Source organism: Lytechinus pictus, chromosome 5 (assembly GCF_037042905.1).
Source record: "Lytechinus pictus isolate F3 Inbred chromosome 5, Lp3.0, whole genome shotgun sequence".
Classification (NCBI taxonomy): domain Eukaryota; kingdom Metazoa; phylum Echinodermata; class Echinoidea; order Temnopleuroida; family Toxopneustidae; genus Lytechinus; species Lytechinus pictus.
In genome coordinates this window covers 32,098,675-32,119,640 of record NC_087249.1, presented here as the reverse complement: position 1 = coordinate 32,119,640, position 20,966 = coordinate 32,098,675, and the positions used below count along the sequence as shown (strand labels likewise).

At 37.2% G+C, this 20,966-nt stretch overlaps 2 protein-coding genes across 2 annotated transcripts; both read left to right on the top strand.

The window, feature by feature from the left end:
* Window positions 1-4,498: 4,498 nt before the first annotated feature.
* Window positions 4,499-13,333, top strand: LOC129262103 (salivary glue protein Sgs-3-like). Its single transcript, XM_054900144.2, has 2 exons — window positions 4,499-4,622; window positions 9,874-13,333. Exons 1-2 carry the CDS (start codon window positions 4,583-4,585, stop codon window positions 10,602-10,604), a joined length of 771 nt encoding a protein of 256 aa, XP_054756119.2. The 5' UTR covers window positions 4,499-4,582; the 3' UTR covers window positions 10,605-13,333.
* A 1,635-nt stretch (window positions 13,334-14,968) lies between these two features.
* On the top strand, window positions 14,969-20,415 carry LOC129260288 (uncharacterized). Its single transcript, XM_054898297.2, has 2 exons — window positions 14,969-15,134; window positions 19,246-20,415. Exons 1-2 carry the CDS (start codon window positions 15,098-15,100, stop codon window positions 19,788-19,790), a joined length of 582 nt encoding a protein of 193 aa, XP_054754272.2. The 5' UTR covers window positions 14,969-15,097; the 3' UTR covers window positions 19,791-20,415.
* The last annotated feature ends 551 nt before the right edge of the window (window positions 20,416-20,966 follow it).

Sequence of the window (20,966 nt, the reverse complement as noted above, 5' to 3'; positions counted from 1 at the left end):
GGAATGAATAAAGAAGAGTCACTTTGAATTGATTTCTGTTCATGAGCGGGGCGAGTCCCGACCAGAAATGGGGGAAGGGGTCTGTGCGATCACTGGGATGTCACCCCGAAAAACGAGTTTCCATCATTCACATGCGAGAGAGCTGAGAGACCGAGTGAGAAAATGTGCTATTTCCCAGAGAGAAAATCAGTATTCTCGACAAATTTGATGGGTAATTGAGCATTGTATTAATGGGTATATGTGACAATCCAAGTTCAGTTGCTTGTCAGCGAAGGAGTTGAGCCCGGCCCAGAGCTAGAAAAATTCCTATTAATGTTGAGACTTGGTGTTATGACTAGGGGCGTAGCTATATGATATTTTTAGCATAAATGTGAGGATTACCAGCAAATCCAAATTTTAAAAGGGCAAGCCTATATTTGATTCTTGGCTTGAGCAAGTTGAATATTTATTCTCCGCCGCCCCCTCCCCCATTCGCCGCATGCTGACACACAATCATTCTTATCTATTAAGATATTTGCACTTTGAAAGACAAAGTGACCCGCTTTTAAAAAATTTGAATGTACAAAATAGCATTTAAGATCACCTATGGGTTAGAACAAGATGCTTACTACCAGATAACAGTATTTTCTTATTATTCGCGATATATATTTTTTTTTCACACTTGGAAATTCTGGGAAGATTCCCCCTACCCATCACTGCCCTGTCTGTGTTGAATGATATATATTGTAAGGATACGAATTGGAACATTTCAAAGGAGTGGAGAATACTCTTTGTTTTTAATACTACCGGCACGTAATCTCTGCTTTCACTCCTTTCACTTACATTCATATGTTCAGTGGGTCATTTACATTGTAGGCTACACCAGATCGAAATCATGACGCCATTAACCATTTCAAAATGACAGCTTAACGGTTTCTCCCAATTGCACCGGATATCCGTGAGTATCCGTGCTGATGGATAATGTGTCCGATAATAGACGGTTTCCCCTTCCTCGAGAATAACGTTCAATATTTGTAATGTAAGAAACACTTATTATCACTTAAAGTGATAAGTCGGTGTGCGACTGATCACTTTAAACATGTTAAATCTGAATGTTTAAAGGTCATTCAAAATAAAAGGCATGGGATTCCTCTCAACATTATTTTAGGCCTACCATACTAATCATGACGTTGGTTATACCTGTTTGGCGAGTGATTAGTACCATAGCGTGTTATTACACATCCGAAATGGTGAATAGATATATTGTGAATGCATGAATACTTACTTATTTCAATGCAAATCTAAATAGACAAGGTTATGTTATGTAGATGGATCGATATACGGTATAACGTTTTGATGATAGACCCCCCCCCCCCTCCTCTTCCATTCCTCCATTTCCAAAGGGCTCCATTCACCGTGGTCGACATGTATGAGTGAAATGCAGTTTTGACCATTCCTTTGATGTTCAAGTGTTCATTATTTCGACTGTTTGACTACTATTAGGCTTTAAACAGGTTATTGAATTTCACCTGTAATCCAGCAGTGACAACACCTGTGGGGGAAACATCACTACATTAATTGTATAAGAAACGTCTAGCCGCTTTTTACACATCGACCCAATTCGGAACCGGAAGTCTCACAATAAGAAGTAAAGTTCATATAACTTCCGGTAAAGAGACCAGCTTCTTCGCAGACAGTTTCTTAATCTATGTTATGAATTATGTTTGTACACAGGGGTGGTTTGATTCGTTGATTTGAAAACAAATGGAAATTTGCTTGATTTATTAAAAATTGTCGCATTATATTACATCTAACGTAAAACTACGTTGACTTCAACATGAGACAAGCAGACAAATCCATGTTAAGATATGCAACGTTTTGAACCTTCAATTAAAGCACCATCCATGCTTCTAATTGAATTTCATTCATCCATAGGTCCATGTTTCATCATACCATGGAGTACTTAAAATACCTCGGTTATGTATGCAGTAGACTGAGGTTTTTACCCTTTTTACCCCGTATCAAAGCTATAGCGTGTGAAGTACACATTCTTCACACAAAATTAATTATGACCAGTTTCCGAGGAATATAGAAAATCAAAAGCTCAAATGAACTTACTTTATTTTTGGAGATCCGGGGGCCCTCTCTTATTAATTTCAGTTGACGTGACAAAATTACACACTTAATGTTGAATGTTCAAAGAGCCATGCATGCATTAAGGTCAATCTTCAGTTATAGTATTTTTATATTGCAGGCTTTAAGAAAGGCATACGAAATTGGTTGAAATTTTGTCAAAATATCAGTCTGAGGCAAGGGGCTTGTCGTTATGTTTAGAATAAAATTATTTTTCAAACCATTGGACGTTTGCGTAGTTCAGTTTGGTTACTGGCAATGAATATGAGCACAATGTAAATCATTGGAAGATTAATTGCTATTTTTCATGGCGACTGAATTCCTTCTCAGTTAACCTTCTACCACGGATTACCTTTAATTCTCAGTTCATCATTAAAAACATGAAAACGAGATAGTTTATTACTTACATAAAGAAATTGATGAAGAGCCTGATGAAATAGTTCAGGTTTTGTGTGAAGCGGGGGCCTATGACACGATTGTTGCGTCCTTCGGGACTTCCGTTGAAAACCCTAGTGGGTAGACTAGTATGACTGAGGGAGCGGTATGGTGGTCTACCAACCCAATGGATTGGTGAAAACCTTGATGACACTTTTTTTATCTAAGAAAATCACTTGTGCACTAAAAGATATTGGTTCAACTTTGCACATTTGATACTATTATCTTATTATCATGAAAGATGGATACCAATGTCACACTGAAAATACTTTAGAGTGTTATTTTGCACCTTCTTCACACTTTTCAGAAAGGCAATACTCCTTTAAAGTTGCAACTTTGTATTTTTTTTTCAGAAATGATCCCATTTTGACAATGGTTAAGGAGCAAATTTGAACCTATTTCTGAGAGTGTAGGTTGAAAAAGATCATCATCCTGATGAATACGTTCAAGAAGGGATGGGATAAAGGAATTACATTAGAATTTTAATCTTATCTGATCTACCTTTCTTGTTTTATACCCGCTTTTTAAATAAAATTTTCAGCGTTTAGCTTGTTTAGGTGTTATTTTTTTCAAATCAATTTTTGGTGTGGTGGACTTGACACTAATACATCTTAGCACATATATCTTTCTTTAAAAAACAGTCAGTGCTTCTTTATTTTTGAACGAATGTTTTGTTGTCCCTCGTTTTCTTTGTCTTTTTGGTGACCCATATTTCCCGTCGAACAAGAAGAGTGAAATAATTATAACCACCTAACGTATTACCGGGTTATCACAGCTGACATTCCAAGATCCACTTTTATTGATTATCGATCTTCAGTTAAGGCATCACTACCATGATTACCTATGTCAAACAATCAGATTTTACATCCTAAGCGTTCAGTTCTTATTCTCATTTTGGTAGGATTCGTTTTGTAAGCGCTTCTTGACATACGCAGTATGTTACATCAATGACTTATAATAATCACCCCTTTGCTTTAGATTTTTAAGTTAATCCCTGGCGAAATATATCTCAAATGAATGGTGCAAACCGTTTACTCTAATATCCTTAATAATAGCATTAGATGGAAAAAAACGGGTCCACGGAAATGACGTATGATCGTGCATGAGCTAAAATTAAATAGATTATTTAGGATGTTTATGTTCCGCAACATTTGGATTTTCATCCATGACACGATGAGCGTTGTTTCCTTTGGAATCACTGATGACGTCATTCTATTTACGTGAGAGGATCACGTGTCTTTAGTACAGTGATACGATCATTAATAGATGCTCAAAGGAGGCTCAATGATGAAACATCATTTCAAGTTCTTGAATTCCCACTTGTTATGGATCTCACGTGGTCTATCCCAACCGCACTGTTTGCTATCTCCGGCAGTTGATAGCAATCATTAATCTTCCAGAGATAATTCACTCTAATTTTGATCCTGTATTTTCTATCAAAATCTTTATCCCCTGTACTTCATTGACCCTATTTTCATCCACATTTAATTTTTCTGCTAATAAAATTTGACGATTACTGTGCTGGTGGATGAAAATTCAAACGTTCATTCGAAATACAAACCATTGGTAGCTGTTATTCTTCTAATCTGGAAACTCTGAAGATGTTTAAACCCCGATCTTGAAGTCCTAATATCGTTACCCTAACCCCTCCCCACAGGAAAAAATTAACATATTCACATTAATTAAATTAGTGTGAGACAATACATTTACGATTATCGTCCGACAGTAAAAAAAAAAAGGTAAAAGCCCCAAAATATATATCAGTCCTTTCAGATCATTAAAAGTTAATTGGTTTTAAGTTAGTTTTCTATCGCTCCCTTTTCTCTGTCTCCCTTTCTTGCTTTCTCTCTATTTTTCTCTCACTCTCTCCCTCCCTCTTACTCTCTATTTCTCCCTTCCACCCCTTCCGTCATCCATTCACTATATTATCTGACTTCACTCTTTTCGCTTTTCCAATGCAGATATTGACGAATGCGAAAGTGATCCGTGCAATAATGGAGCAACATGTGTGGATCAGCGAAATGGTCATATATGTATGTGTCCTGACAATTGGACGGGGAGATACTGCGAAATTAGTAAGTTTATTTCATTTAATTTAATTACTATTCCTTTGGGAATTCTTTGGAGGCTTGACTTCATTCATATTTGGATTCTTTTTTATTTTTCACAGTTCAAGTTTTTCAAATGTCTCATTTTTTATCGTGTCTACGTGTATGTTCTCTTTATTCCAAATGTTCACAAACTTCACAGCCCATCATGCCTTTTCTCTCTCTCCCTTTCTCTCTCTTTCTCTCTCTCTCTCTCTTTCGTTTTTATTTAAAAATAGTCCCTTGATTACATTTAATGAATATCTCATGTCGACATGTGGAACAACATGAGTCATTCTTTGAATTTCGTTAAAAATCCGACGACATATCCGCTCACATATGGGGCACTCGATAGCCCCTGGACAGTCTGTCTCTGTTACCTTGACAGGTGATCCGTATAGGAAAACCTGCCAGGAGTACCTAGATTTATTATATTATCCAAATCGACTGATCACGCATTCCCATTATACTCTTTATCCATGCAGTTCTGGGTGAAAAGGTGAACATCTATTTTTGTCGGGAAAAGTGAATCTAAATATTCTGTAGATTTCACGCAATGTTGAATGAGAAATGTCTTTCACTTACTTTACTCCCAAAACAGAACTTTCTTCCTTTCCCAACATTGGATGAAATATCTATTCATCATGTTTAATATACTGTAGATAGTGCAGGCACTATAAACAGTTTAGTTTGATGAGATTAACCGATCACACAAGCTCTAAAATGATTCTGGTCAAATGTATTAACACGATTCTGATCTAAGATGGCAGGATGACTCAAGTAAATGTATCGCTTGACCTAGTGAAAATCAATAATGTACATAGAGTCATGATCAAAATAGACAAAATTATTCGCCTGTCAAAATAACCAGATGTATGTAGGATGATATGGGCCTATCATCGGATTAATCACCGCCACCACTCTGGCGCTCAAGTAAAGTGTTCAGTGATCTTCCGCTGAAGTTTGACCGCGACTGATCTATTCAGAATTATCAAACCATTGCTGTACGTGTGTCAAATCCTGAACATGCTGAAGGGAAGGTGAAAGGTGGATTAATGATACAGGAGAACCGGCAAAATACAAGTCCAAAGTGCATGGTTAAATAATCGGACACTGAATCAACTCCTTTCAACCCCACATTTTTGTTAAAATGTAAAAATAAAAGGGAAACGAATGATAAATCTACAATTTTGGGGAAAGTACAATAAGTTCAGTTGAGATGCAATACAAAGATTTTAAGTCTTGGAAAAGTTAGTAATCACTAGAGATTTAATGACGGATCTCTTGCGAGATTAGTGTTTTCCAGCTCTTCTTGGAAAAACAGATAAGATACATTATAGCAAATTGTAAAAGAAGTTATGAATAAAAATTGGTTCCTGTTAAGTGATTGTTGTGTTCAAATGAAAACCAAATGCTGTGTTTTACTTAGGTTTGCTCACTTAGCTACAATCTAGATGGTGGACTATATTGGGGACAAAGACAATTTCGTATAATTTGAGAACTACCCACTAACATTAGTAATCACGTGATCCGTTACATCTAAGATAACAATATCTGATGCGATATCATGTGACACAATTGCAGCTTAAGAAATTGGCGGGAAGAGGGTTACTACCTGTAATTACTGTAGAACAATGGGATGATAACTGAAGATTATTACCCGACAAGACGAACCTAATACGGCCGACCGAAACATCTTCAAACCTCTGTGGACAAATACCAATTGGGTCACTTCATCCAAGGCACCTTTTGATAACTGAATAGTGTTAATGACTAATATCAAATGGGGGATTTATGAAAGCTGGAAGGGGCTACTTGGGGTTTTTCGCTTGAGGAAAAGAAAAACCTGTGCATTTAGTCATCTTAGGTGCAATCAACGAAAAGGGGTGGTTACCGAATTTATTTTACAACCACTGAGTCATTAATTAAATAATTTGATGCCGAAAGTTTGTTCTGACTTCAGCATTGTCTTTTATTTTTAGAAAGTTTGCAATGTTAAAATGATTCCCAATGTATTTCATTAGAAGGTTTCCCTTTTGTATAACTAATTATCATCACATGCTCTATCAGCTCTGTCAGGCAATCGATTGGTCGGATGAACACTTATGGTAGACGTTTACTCTTTGTTTTACACACTTAAAATGTTGGGCAACATACTGTCCATTGTGTTTGGGTAATGTATGTTGGTAAAAAAATATATAGCAATTATTATCCAATTGAACAATTTATTATCCAATTATTAGTGTTTATTACCCAATTTGGACAGATTTAACCAATAGTTGTGTGGACAATATGTTGCCCAGTGATGGTTAAAATTTTGCCTTTTTTGCCCAACATTTTTAAGAGTGTAGATTGTTATTATTCTGCGTGATTGAGAAGTGCTTTTTGAAGCAGGCGAGGCCAAAAAATTGTAACAATATACGATTTTTGTAAAAAGTATCTATTGGTCCCCCATGGCTCTGTCCATCATCAAAGTGCCGCATTACTGTTATATTGGCCTGCGAATTGGGACCCCGCAGGATACAAACCTAACTGCGCTCTAAGTACATTGCCCTACTATCATAATATATTTTATTTCATTTAATCGATCCCAGTAATAATGACAACTACTTAGACGACATTCATCACAGTTAATTGAAGAATTATAGGCCTACACAGTGGTGATTATAAAACTTCATTTAATATCCAGTCACATCTAATAATGGGTAGACAGTTAGTAGGACTTCATAAAACAGGTTTTTGTTCTCACCCTCCACTGCCCCTTCCCTGTCATCCTCCGTGTTATAATACACCCTTCGATTTCAAGTTGGAGGAAACGTCTCGATTTGACATCAATTTCGGCGCATCATGGCAGAATTATCCCTGAACTAGGTCAGTTTGAGTCATCATCCTTAATCAAAATGATGTTAGATATTCCCTGCATTTGATAGGAAGAGGGACCAATTTCATGAAGGGGTGGTAATCCCCGGTGATGTTCCTTCAATTTCTCTTTAAAGTCAGTTTGATTCAGGTTACTTACCCATAATGCAATAGTTTAACCATGTAGTCTTATGATAGCAAATTGGATGATGGCAAACTTTACAATCCGAAAGAAATTTTACGAAGGAAATTAAGTAAGATTCGTATATATATTTTATCCAGGCATTTCTATATCTCATTCAGGTTAAAATTACCATTTTTGAAACGAAAGTACAAATTTCACACTGATTTTTTTTTTCAATTTATTAATTCATCGACACTATGTATTGATTATGCCTCTTTGTTTCGTCACGATGAATCATTTGATTTTTACATGGCGATTTAAAAAAACAGACAATCTTCTATTTTGGACGGTTATGATTATCCGTGACCACAGGAAATATTATAACTGGCACTTTGCTAATTCTGTGGTAGCTAGTGTATCAGAGAAAACTGCCAATCATGTAAAGTCATTTTGTATGTAATATGACATGCTTGGTTAACATGGTTAGACTTTCTTTCTTTATCCACGTATTTTCGAATCATCCGGCCTAAATATGTGACACTCTAAAACTGAATCAGTTACGGATTTACTTAATAACATTGATCTATTTGGCTAAAATAACTTATATCATTCTCTTCCATATTCAAATGCGCCTTGTCCCCATTTCTTCTGCCAAACAGGTTCTTATTTGAGATATCTGGAACTTGTTTGCATAACAAAACTACAAAGTCATCATTCTGATATGATTTCGCAATGTTTTCTTACCTCAAACGTTTATAAGTATTTCCGAAATGTGGAACAATGTAAAAAAACAGACGTGCAAATCAAAAGATAGAAAATTATCATCTTCTCATTTCTGGAAATTTCTTTCTATCATTCAAAAAGGAAATCAGTGATTCACTCGTGTCTGGAATTGAGAGGGAAGAAGGGCAATAGTTTGAGGTACACGTAAGGAATAATGCAATGATAATGCTCAAAATATACTTAAGGGACACAGCTGAATCGAGTTAAAATCTTGAAGCCCCATTCAAAGTCGTTCACCCAGATTTTTGCGAGGTCATTGCACTATTTATTAAGAAATGAAATAAACAATCGATGTGTTGGTGAAATATGTCCGATCAAACTAAGTAGACAAAATCTACAAAATTTCTGGGACGATAGTGATACTGACCATGATATTGGTCAGAACTCACCGGTGGAGGCCATGCTTGCTCACGAAACGTTTCAGTACTTCATTAAATTATGTGTATGAGAGCATAAACGTCCGTATCACCTCCCTCCATTCGACATGCTTTATATGCAGTTCCTTTCTCGTTTATTTCCTTTTCCTCATTTTTAGGGAGGGGGTCCCCACTAACCCCCATCCATACTGTTTTTTTCTTCAGAGTTAAGTCACTGCATTTAGAAATAAAGGGGTGTGTCAAGAATAGCAGTGAAAATAAGACTTCCTCGTCCTACTTTTAAAACTGTAATATGATATGGTGGGATGTCCTCTTGTAAGATCACCGCCAAGACTGATGATGGAGCGTTTGTTATGGAAGCTTAAAAGAGCACCGTTGTGACGAGATCATTCTAAATGAAATGATAAGATGGTGGATCAATCATCAAGGAGACAAGAAATTGGACATTTAGGTCTGGTCAAGTCGATATAGTCAAAGACGAGGTCCATTTAATCCAAACTTGATTAAAAATGAGAAGATCTAGATCTCTTCAACTCGATGGTATGATTAGAGGACAGCATGATAATGTATTTGTCAAGTTAAATATCTAGCCATTTTGTCTTCTCGCCATCATAAAGTCGAGTTGACGAGGTACTTGAACTTGTCTTCTTGTATTCCCGTCTCCATTGTGTTGTCTTGACGCGATAACAGGACCTTATATTTTGTTTTGATTTGATGAGATGCTTGTCTTATTGTCTTTTCTTTCCATTAGGTTGTGTGTGTAGGTGGGTAAGGTAGGGTGAGGGTGTGTGTGTGTCCTAACCATATGGATGTTTTTGTAAGTGTTTGTGGTTGCGTTTTAATAGACGAGTATCAATCAATTTATGATAATTTACGTCTTGAACGATATTTAACGTCACCATCCGAAAAAAAATTTACCAGGGCTCTAACCTCTACATCAAGCTGCATCACGCCCATATGATGGGATACAGGACATTGTCTTATTCTCTTCTCGTCTCCACTAAGAGTGAGATACTGAAACTGCTTGGGGGAGGCTTTTCATACCTGAATGTGCAAATAAATTGCTAATGTGATCTGATTATGTTCCATTTTACAGGAATTACGACCACAGTTCCTACAACCACGATAACCACCACAACTGTGGCTACAACAACTGAGGACTGGGTACCCAGTGTATTTGAGGAATCTTCATACGATGAGGGAAGTTGGTTTGACACAACCCCAGAAGAAGCTGCAACAACACAGAGAGCAACTAGGCCTACAACAACAGAGAGAGCAACTACAAACACACCACAGGTCACCACAACGGTTCTAAGAACGGGAGCAAGAACAACCACCCCAAGGATCACAACTCCAGTGGCTACCACGACACCCACAACAACCAGACCACCCACAACAACCAGACCACCAACAACAACGACATCACCACCAACAACAACGCCCACAACAAGACCAACTACAACAGTTCCAACAACCACAGACAACAACGAGATTCCAGTGGGCACGGTGAAAGGGCAGACAACAGCCAAAAATGGCGGGAACAAAATTCCAAGGGGTCATGGCAGCGCAGCCAGAAATGGCGCGCAGACTGAAAATAAAATCATTATATTATCGACAGTGCTCGGTGGACTTCTTCTCATCGTCATCGTATGCATTCTCCTTGTCATCATCGTCCGAATGAGGAAAAGTGCTGGCCTAGCGAACTATCACCAATTTACTATGGAAGAGGCCGATAAACCAGCCTCTGAATCACGTGGATGGCATGAACTTAAATTCAGATCTTTTGGGGACACTTACAATCGACTAGATGACAATGATGCAATATAATATTGTTTTCAATGTAAAAAAAACATTTGTACTCGATTTTTAAGCATTTCTATTCAGTTTTATGACTAGAATGGTTGCTGTATATGTTTCATTTGCTCTTATGATGAAAATTATAAATCTGTATGGTATATTCAGCTATCTCATGGGTTTGTAGTTATCATAAGAACACAAGAAACATTTGGACAAGACTACAAGTAAACAGTTAGCTGATTGGTTAACGTGTCGGGAAGTTCCAAACTGAAGCGCACTTCTCATCTTTCCTGCAGTTTTCAAATTATATTCCTTTGAATCGCCTAATATGTAATCATTTAATCATTTTCTTTGAGAGCCCTTCGCATTTTTCCCGATTTCACTCAATAATAATAAGCACGCATTTAGCATGCACAATTTATTTCTATAAAGTGTAGATAGTTGTCTCATACGGTTAATGAAATTCGACGTCATCAATGTTCGTGAATATATTTCAAAACGATGCCCATTGACCCTTGATTCATTTTGTTGCTACCCCGTCCGTATCTTTTTTTTTTATTAAAAAAAAGAAATAAATCATTGAGTCCAGAAAGTTAGTTGAATACTGTTTTTATGGTAGAATTATCCTGCATAGTATTTAATCGTGCAATATCATTTAACCAAGCAATAATATTTTGGAAAGGGTTTCTACTTAGCGACTTAAAGGATGGATTGGTGTTTTAGTTTTGGAGTGTATTGGTAACCTACGTGGGGCAAGAGGGTATTTTCAGAAGAAAGGGGGAGAAAATCAAAAGGAAAATTCCTTCGCCTTTTCTCCATTTTCATGCTTCGTACACCTCTTAATCTTTTTAATTTTATTTGTTGCACATCAAATTTATATTTGCCGTTTTGTTATTTTCAACATGGTTCCTCACTTAATTTACAGATGTGGAATTTCAGTTGAAGTTCAAAACACTTTAGAAAGGTAATTTGTGATTTTGTTCAGAATAATCTTATTGTACATTGTGACTTTAGCTTAAAATGCCCTGGTGAAAACTTCTGCAAAGGTTAGCTCTAGTAACAGGGAAATGTGTAATAAAGAGGTTGAATAACGATTTTCCGATTCAAGGATACATTTAAAGAATTAAAATCTTTTATTTACGAGCTCTCTGGCGTTTCGAAGTGAGAAAAGTGAAGCCATCTTATTTCCTTTCAATAAATTTTTATTTGATTGTTGACACAGTCTGATGGTTAGTTAATTGATATTTGCCTGGGAATGGGAGTAAGGTCTTGTACGTCTCGAGAACTAGATGGGGATATATCAGCACTCTGCTGGGAGGTGGACCAGGTTCTGTTCCAGCTTCTGGACTTGCAAGTGAGCAAGGCGAGCAAAGTCCGGGATTTCGGGCCTAACACGTATTTTGTAGTTCCGTTAATTTTCTTGGTCGTGTTTGTTTTTAATTAGTGTTGTTTTTTGCTTAGTATTTAATGTGCCTTGTTTCGTGGTAGACATAACTGTGCCACTTGATTATCAAAGGGAAATTTAGATAAATCTGAACTTATTTTAAAATATTTGGCAAAGCAAATAACTTGTTGAATATCTTTTATGCACATTTTTCAAAGGCTTAAATTATCTATTTTATTTCGAATTTCGATAAGTTTCACATTTTCAAAAGCCATTATCTTGTACATTATTATTGATAGAGAATAGTAATGAAAAGATATTTTATTATGAATTGTAAATATTGTAGCTGCCAAAAGATAATATCCACGAAAGATATATATTTTAGTACTGTAAAGTGGTTGCAAATGACAGTAAAGCCCCTTTCACAATTGACGTACGACTATTTGCGACCTTTTGGTCGTGCGACAGGCTGCAACAGGCATCAATCGCTAGTCATTTCATAAGATGGCATAGAGGCTTTCACAAATGCAACAGCTGTCTTACAACAAAAACAACCAGTAAACCCCGTTGCACGAGCAAGTCGCATATGCTCTTATTGTGCTCGTGCGATCACATGCGAGTGTTGCACGAGGGATTGCGAGTGGAACGGTAGTGCAATGTTTTAAGCCGTTGCGATCGGTCTTATAACAGTCTTATGGCCTATATATTATCGCACCCATCAGTCGCAAGACTGGTCTCTATAGGTCGCCAGCAAATGTGCAAGTGTTGTACGACCCCCAGTCGACTTAATGCGACTACTTAGTTGTGCCACCTCTCGCATCAAGTCGTACAACGTTGAACAACACTCACACGATGATCTCCAGACCGATGGTACGATCTGATGCGAGTGAATCGATCGCGTTTGGATTTTGAACATCTTCAAAGTTCAGATGCGACCAGTCACGACCACCTCGAGTTCGTGCGAACGTCTACAACGACTGCGAGTGCTCGCAAGACACCAAGAGATCGATCGTGCAACAACAGGAAAAAATTGTTGCAGGCGGTCGTTAACAGGTCGTTCGTCAATTGTGAAAGGGGCGTAGAGTTGTGTACAACTTGGTGTAATAAAAACCCCAGCCCTTCTCTCGACCTCCCTTTCCCACCTTCTCTCTTTCCCTTTCCATGTCCTCTCTATCTGTCATCCCCCCTCGCAGTCTTTCCTCCTCTCTCTCTCTCTCTCTCTCTCTATCTCTCTTACTATAGCTATAGCTATCTATTCTACAAAATAAATGTTGTGAATTTTCAAGCCAAAGGGTAATTGATGGTTGTTGATGTTTTTATACAATGTGAATACCTATTAAAATGTATTGTTGAATACGAAAAAGAAAGAATTTAATCAGTGCATTTCTTTCGTTTTTTTTTTTATATACATTGCATCCCAGGAATAAAAAGTATTTCTAGGTTGTTTCTTATAACAATTAATTTATTTCATTTACGTCATCATAATTTGTCTTAGATGGTGAGAAAGATTTTGAAATTGCCATGTCTAAATCTTCGGGACGATTAAAAAAAAATCCAAAAGGGGTTAAGTCCTAACAAAAAATAAAATTTCAAAGAAAAAAATTGAAGACCCGCAAACCTTTGCTAACTATGATTTTACATTCTCGTAGTTAGGCACTATGTTCAGTTTATTACACATAGAAACACTGCTAATTGATGGTTGTGATATCTTGATCGTGATGGATGATTTAATTTTTCTGGGACGCACTTTATAATTTTGTAATATGTGTGAAGATTGTGAAGACAATCTAAAAGCATTTTTATTATGTTACATGACCATACCAGGTGCCTTTTGCGTCATGTTCAGCTGAAATGTTCCCCCTCCTCTCTCCCCCTGTGATGATTCAACGTGAGCATAATGGTTTGGTTTATGAAAGCATTGCTCCTCGCTATCAATTTGAAGGTTAGGTTGGGTTGATGGTTGCAAGTTTAACCCTTTTCTTGCTTTTTTTATTTATGGGGGCGTCCACATTTACCAAGGCCGTTGAATTTGTATGGAAATTAATCACATGGGTATCAAATGTCTTGATTTCAAACAATCTCTATCTGCGAAAAATGCCTACTTTCTCAACATAAGTATCAATAATCTAATATTTTCTTATATGATAATGTTTGAGTGGGGGTTGTTGTTGTTGTTTGTTTTGGTGCTGGTGGTGGAAATTTCTCACAAAAAATATCCTTGATGATATAAAAAAATATTACTCAAAGAGTAGGAATATACTTATGTATAGTTTCTTTTTTTCAACACAGACTGAAAGTTACTAAAGGAGTGTGGGGGGAAGACCCTTCGGTCAAGATTAGCCTATATACATGATATAGGAAGCTTCATTAACCCCGAACCAGGTCATTTGGTGTAAATCTAAACTTTAAAGAATCTGGAAAGTTGATAAGTAGTTTAACCTTCCAACTCTTTGTGTTTTCTTTTTATGTTGTTTAAACAATGATAACAAGTCTAAATATGGGCTGGTTAAAAGGTTTAATTATTATTATTAGTAGTAGTAGTAGTAGTAGTAGTAGTAGTAGTAGTAGTAGTGGTGGTAGTGGTGGTAATATTAAGTAGTAGTAGTAGTAGTAGTAGTAGTAGTAGTAGTAGTAGTAGTAGTAGTAGTAGTAGTAGTAGTAGTAGTAGTAGTAGTAGTAGTAGTAGTAGTAGTAGCAGTAGCAGTAGCAGCAGCAGCAGCAGTAGCAGTAGTAGTAGTATACTATATTTGGCGTCACCTGTGTATAGGACTATACAGCGGGAGAACAAGAAGACAGAAGATAAGGAGAGAGATTGTAATATGTGTGTGTGAATATCCCCCAAAATTGGAAAAAGAAACTTTAGTCAAACTTGTCAGCACCCTCTATCGACTGCAGACTTCCGAAACCTTACCATACACTCATCAAAATCCAGCCAATCAGCGATAAGCCTGCACCCCTTCCCGCTCTAAATCTCTTTCCCCCTTTTTTACCCCCTTCAAAGCCGTGGTATAAGAGGGGTGAGGTACCTTGCGTGAAACAGACGCTGCACAACTTGTCATCAAGGATAGTACTAACAAAATACTACTTGTTTTAAATAATTAATATTATTCCCTCAGCATTTGGAACCAATACACCAACCATGAACGCTTGTGCTTTAATATTTGCAGCATGTCTTGGTAAGTTTATTACATTTTTAATGACATATTTCTTCTGATTTTAATGTTTGTCTTACCTACGCCCTTTTCTGCAAAAAGGTAGATATAGTAGATTTATCTATAGAAGTGTATATGAATATATGATGACCTAATTCCTTGATATTCATTTCGAGTAAATTAAGAAGAGAAAAAAAAAGATGTTTGTGTTCCGGGCACTTTTGGGTGGAATTCTGGTATAATGATTACACACCAGTTGAACTGTTGTATACGCAAGAATATCCCATGGTAAGTTCAATTTGACATAGAGGCATACTTGTGTCATTCTTTAATTCTTGTTTTCGTATCAATGAAAAAATAACGTATATTTGAAAAGAATGGTGTTTTCATTTAAAGAACATCCAAATCATCAACTCCTTGCATTACCATTACGACAAAATAACTTATAATATATTATTTCCTTAATGCCAACACAGGATCCAACTTTGATACATTTACGATTAATTATTTCAAAATATTTGGGAATAATAATGTCCATCCTGCTTTATATAAATATTGTGCATTGAACAAAAAATAAGCATCACAGAACCGTTATCTGTTAATCGTTTTGATTTTTCTTGTCGAACACATTAACCGGATTATCATTATTGATGTGATCCGGGTGCAAAATTAACCAGGCTTGGTAAGACCTTAGAACGTATTGAAGAGGTTTATAAAATTGAAGACATGTTTTTAGTTTCTGTTTGTTTTAGCCAATTTTAATGGATATAAAAGGGCACATGATTCCCAACTGAATCACTATTGTAACATAAGCTGGAAATTATTCCTGCATCAGTTTTGGCATCAAACGTTTGGAAATGATCAATTCGTCTGTAAATAGATTTAGAAAGCATCGAACTTATACACATAACCATACAAGCAGTGGCGTACCTAGGATTTTTCACAGGGGGGGGGGCAAAACCGTCCGCCAAAATTTTTGAGAAGCAAAAAAAAAAAAAAAAAAAAACGTTAAGCTCGTCAGGGGGGGCAAAAAAGGTCTTTCAAGCTCGTCAGGGGGGCAGGGATACGTCCTTTGCATGGGTTGTGGTTCGTCAGGTGGGGCAGACTGCCCCCTCTGCCCCCCCCCCCCCCCCGTAGGTACGCTAGTGCATACAAGTTTGGATATGAATTAGAATTAAGATCTTTAAAAAAAGAAGTGAAAAACTCACAATTGGATAATGATTTTATGTAAAGGCAAAATGATTATTGATACAAAAATCACTGCACTGAATAAAAGAAATCTATAGAAAGTTCAATTAAAATATAACCACAGCAAAAACGAGGGGAACAATCCAAAAATTTCTTACTAAGATTTGTTCGCTGGATAACTAGACATTAGCTAATTTATATGAAAAAAAAACGAGTGTTTAGCTTAAATGAACATGAGTATAGGTATAGCCTGATCAAACAATACTTCAAAGAATAAGAGAAGCTACACGGTATACATCTTTCTTAATTTCTATAATTATCTGTGCTTATTGCGATTTAAAATTATGTGCACAATATCGTACCATTAAAGTAATTGGTAATTTCGGCTTGAAATGCAATTTTCAAAAACAAGATTTAAAACTTCGTTCTTATTTCATTAATGAGCATCGTATCTGTGTATTTTACGTTGTTGGTGAGACCTTTTCTTAACGTGGGCGTGGTATAATTCTGCCAGAGTATTACCCTTGTATACCAACCGCAGTACTAAATGTTGCGCGAAACACCTCCCTCGAACACGTAAGGAAGATCTTATTAAGTCTATTCGGATGACGCATCTCGATGTTAAGTCATTAGGGGAAAAACAGCAGTTTTCGGTAGTGTACCCCTCTTAGGTACAGTTATAGAACCCGCCGCTCCATGTATTTGAAACTAAAACTGATATATTAGGACCTTCTCTAATTGGTCCTTCCACTCGAAGGGGGGATAACTTTGCTCGGAAATTACCCGTCATCACTTTGTCGAGTGCGTCAATGTGGTTACTTGGATGGTTATAAAGAGGTAGCCGAAGTTGAAGTTGAGGTTATTTTCAACATCATACAAATGATTTCGGATTAGTCATGATAGGTAGGCTATCTATATATCAATATAAGCAAAAATGACTACACGTGTGGTGGTAAAGGCAACGAAATAAATACATATCTAAAAAGATAATACGACATTAATATCATCATCTTCTAGCTGAGCTTAAGCGATCTAATTTTTTGTTGAAACTGATATGATTTTAGCGTTTTGACCTCAATCATTTATGCAGCTCTATCTCGATCGTTCTCCTCACCTATAGTTAAAAAAAATTCTCCGTTGATATTGTATGGAGTCATTTCTAATAGAGATCTTCATCAGTTGTTTCTGCGTGTCGATATAATTAAAATTCACTCATGACCTTTGACCTAAGGGAATGGACGCTTGTATGCATGGTTACGGGTCTATAGTACCAATCATAAGCCCTATTCCATAAATGCTCAAAATCCATCTTAGTTACTTGTAATAATCTAGAAGTATCTAACTGAATGAATTTAACTCGTCTTTCATCATAGATTTATGTGTCCAGGAAATGTGTGGTATGAGTGGGCAGTAATAGTGGTGTCAGAATGCCTCATCGGCTTATTATCGTGGTCTTGTCTTTGGGGAGCCGGTATTGAGTTTAAGCTATTGATCGAGGAAAGTTAAGTTCTCTTTGATTGAGAAAGGTTGAGTAATCACAAGACTAAAAGAAAATGAGTATTTCACATGGTCATGTTGCTTACACAGCTATAAGTAGGCCTACATAATGCAAAGGAGAAACTAATGTAATAGTTGCAATTTATTTATATGATTAAGTAATACCGTCCTTCATTTTTTCTCTCCAACTTATATTCCATAAATCAGATGTCTGTTACAAATTATTCACCAAGAATTAAATCAACACGCTCCTTTTATTTCAGGTTGTTATTTTGTCTTATCTCTAGTCTCTTAAAGTTTGCGCCTGTTTTTAATTAATCAGTTTGTGGATTATATCATATACGGGTGTCATGTCTATGAAGGAAACAACTTGAAAGGTTTTCTTAAAGTATTGGTGCTCAAGCAGACAAATTAGTTTGAGCATGTTGAGAATTAAGGATTTAATTAGTTAATGATGGTGATGTAATGGAATTATCTAATTGGTGTTAGCAATTTAGGTCTTAATAGATCAGTTTGCCATGCTGGATATGAAATAGGATATGAAATAATCATCCAGGGGAGCGTTTCATGAAAGGACTTGTCAGACGTTTTATCCGACAAGTCCTATTTTATCCGACAGTCACCATAGTAACATTGCTTATCAGCCAATCAAAATCAAGGAAAGATGTCAGATCTGACAACATGTCGGACAAAAATGTTGATGAAATGCTCCCCAGGACTATGATGTGCAAATGATTTCATTCATCTAAAGTAATAAACCTACGGAATCTGAGGACTAAAATTAAATTACATACACTTTAAACTCGCATTTTATTTCATTTTGTTTATTGACTTGGTGTTTGTCGAAGTCTAGAGGGAATGGCCTGAATCAAAGATGTATTTTCCATTGGTTCTAGGGCACATTTTTCCGATTGTGTCCTGTCTTTGTTCATATATGCCCTCCTCGTCCCAATTATCTATTCGTGTTGACCTGACGGATAATAATATGTTGTCCTACCTTGCGTATTATTCCTGAAATATCACCACTTACTGATAGAATAAAATTTCCTTAGTAAAAAAATAAATTTGGCATCAATATGATCAACCGAGTGAGATCGGAAACTATATAAGCGTGTAAATTGAAATATGTATCACTTTTTGGCTAGCATTTTGTAAAGGAAGAAAACACTAAGGATTACAAAAGTAATACTGTCATGTAAAGTATAGAAAGAAACTGTTATTGTCTATATATTGTTGTAGCTACAGGCCCTATTTTCTCTTTTGAATAAATCAACCTTTGAACAAATTATAAGAACTCGTCACCCCCTGACCTGAAGGGAGGTGACGTGTTGACGAATTGTTGAAGAAAAAGTGATTGTATTAAGATTGAGGTTTCTTTTCTCCAACTTAAGAAACTTTTAGAGATTAACACATTAATATACATTTTTTTTTTCTTATGTAATTTTTCTAGGATGTGCCATGGCTCAGGGAGAACCGTTTGGAGACATGCCCGACTACGGAGACCAAATGGTTGGGGGCAGCGTGGTCGGAGGCAATTCGGGAGAATTTAACAGTTTCGACGTCTTCGGCGCCGCCGCCGCCGCTGCTGGTGGTGCAGTGGGAGGCGGCATGGGAGGCGGCATGGGCGGCGGTATGGGCGGCGGCATGGGCGGCGGCATGGGCGGAGCAGGCATGGGTGGTAACGGCGGAATGGGTGGAGCTGGATTCAACCACGCATACGGCGCTGGAACCGGATACGGAAACCCTTACGGCGGTGCCGGCACTGGTATGATGGGCGGTGGTGATCCCTTCATGGAGGCTGGAGCATTCGACAACCCATTCGGCAACAACCCACATCTTGTCCGTGATGCCAACGGAAGAGCGCAGGCCGTCTCGGCATCGACCGTCGCAGGAGCCACGATCGCCGTCATCGTTGTCGTCGTCATCTTCGCCGGAATCGCTATTTTCGTCGTCAGGCAAAGAAGAAATTCACGAGTGATGATTGCATCCGTCTAAACAGACTTTTATGAACACTTTAAAAACACTATATACCCGCCATCTTTCATAATTTTTTATGTAGTTGTTAACTTGCAGCTATCCTAAACCCCTGTGTAATCTACAAAAAAAGCAAAATATGCATCAGAGTCCATCCAACATTCCGACATGCAATCGACATTTTGACCATATATCTGCTGCAAGTTTGATTGTATACCTGGAGAGCGTCGCCTGAAAGGACTTGTCGGATATTTCATGCGACAGTCAGTGCTTGTTAGTCAATCAAAATCAAGGAAAGTTGTGAGATTTGATAACCTGTAAGACGACAAATACTGATGAAAGGTGTGATACTGTTCTTTCTCTGAACCCATATTTTGGCCCACGTACTGTATGCCTTGGCATAATCATCTTTAATGATCGCATATCATGTTGGCCTCACAAATTTCTATTCAGTATCATCATGCCCAATGTATTCATGACTTGTTATCTGTGTATTTTCAATCGTTTCCTTTTGTTTATTTTTCACTTAATTTTGTGTCGTTTGAAGTGTTGTTTTAATAGTTTTGTATATATTTTATAAGATATTATCAATCATAAAATGCTGTCTACTGTTAAAAGAGAATTAATTCATTTACATTTCAAAGAACATTTGCAGTTAAAGTGAGTTTCGTTGGATTGGCCTTGGTGTAAATATATAATAATCTCTGATGATCATGATGATGATGATGAAGACAATGATAATGACGACGATGATGATGGTGGTGTAAAGATGGAATTATCTCCGATAATGATGATGATGATGATAATGGTGGTGGTCGTGGTGATAATGACGCCGATGAGGACGATGATGATGACGACCACAATGATAATGATGATGATGGTGGCGGTGATGGTGGTGGTGGTGAAGATGATGACGATGATGATGGTGGTGAGGGTGGTGGTGAAGATGATGATGATGATGGTGGTGGTGGTGATAATGACGACGATGAAGACTATGATGACGACGACCACAATGATGATGATGATGGTGGTGGTGGTGATGGTGGTTGTGGTGGTGCTGAAGATGATGATGGTGGTGGTGGTGGTGGTTGTGATGATGATGAGCATGGTGATGATGATAATGATGATGATGATGAAGACGATGATGAAGACGACGATGATGATGGTGTAAAGATGGAATAATCTCCGATAATGATG

Bases quoted from the DNA above. Each gene is read 5' to 3' on its own strand.
- LOC129262103 (XM_054900144.2), top strand. From the start codon at position 4,583: ATGTGTCCTGACAATTGGACGGGGAGATACTGCGAAATTA. The intron at 4,623-9,873 runs GTAAGTTTATTT...TCCATTTTACAG, and splicing joins GGGGAGATACTGCGAAATTA to GAATTACGACCACAGTTCCT.
- LOC129260288 (XM_054898297.2), top strand. From the start codon at position 15,098: ATGAACGCTTGTGCTTTAATATTTGCAGCATGTCTTG. The intron at 15,135-19,245 runs GTAAGTTTATTA...TAATTTTTCTAG, and splicing joins AATATTTGCAGCATGTCTTG to GATGTGCCATGGCTCAGGGA.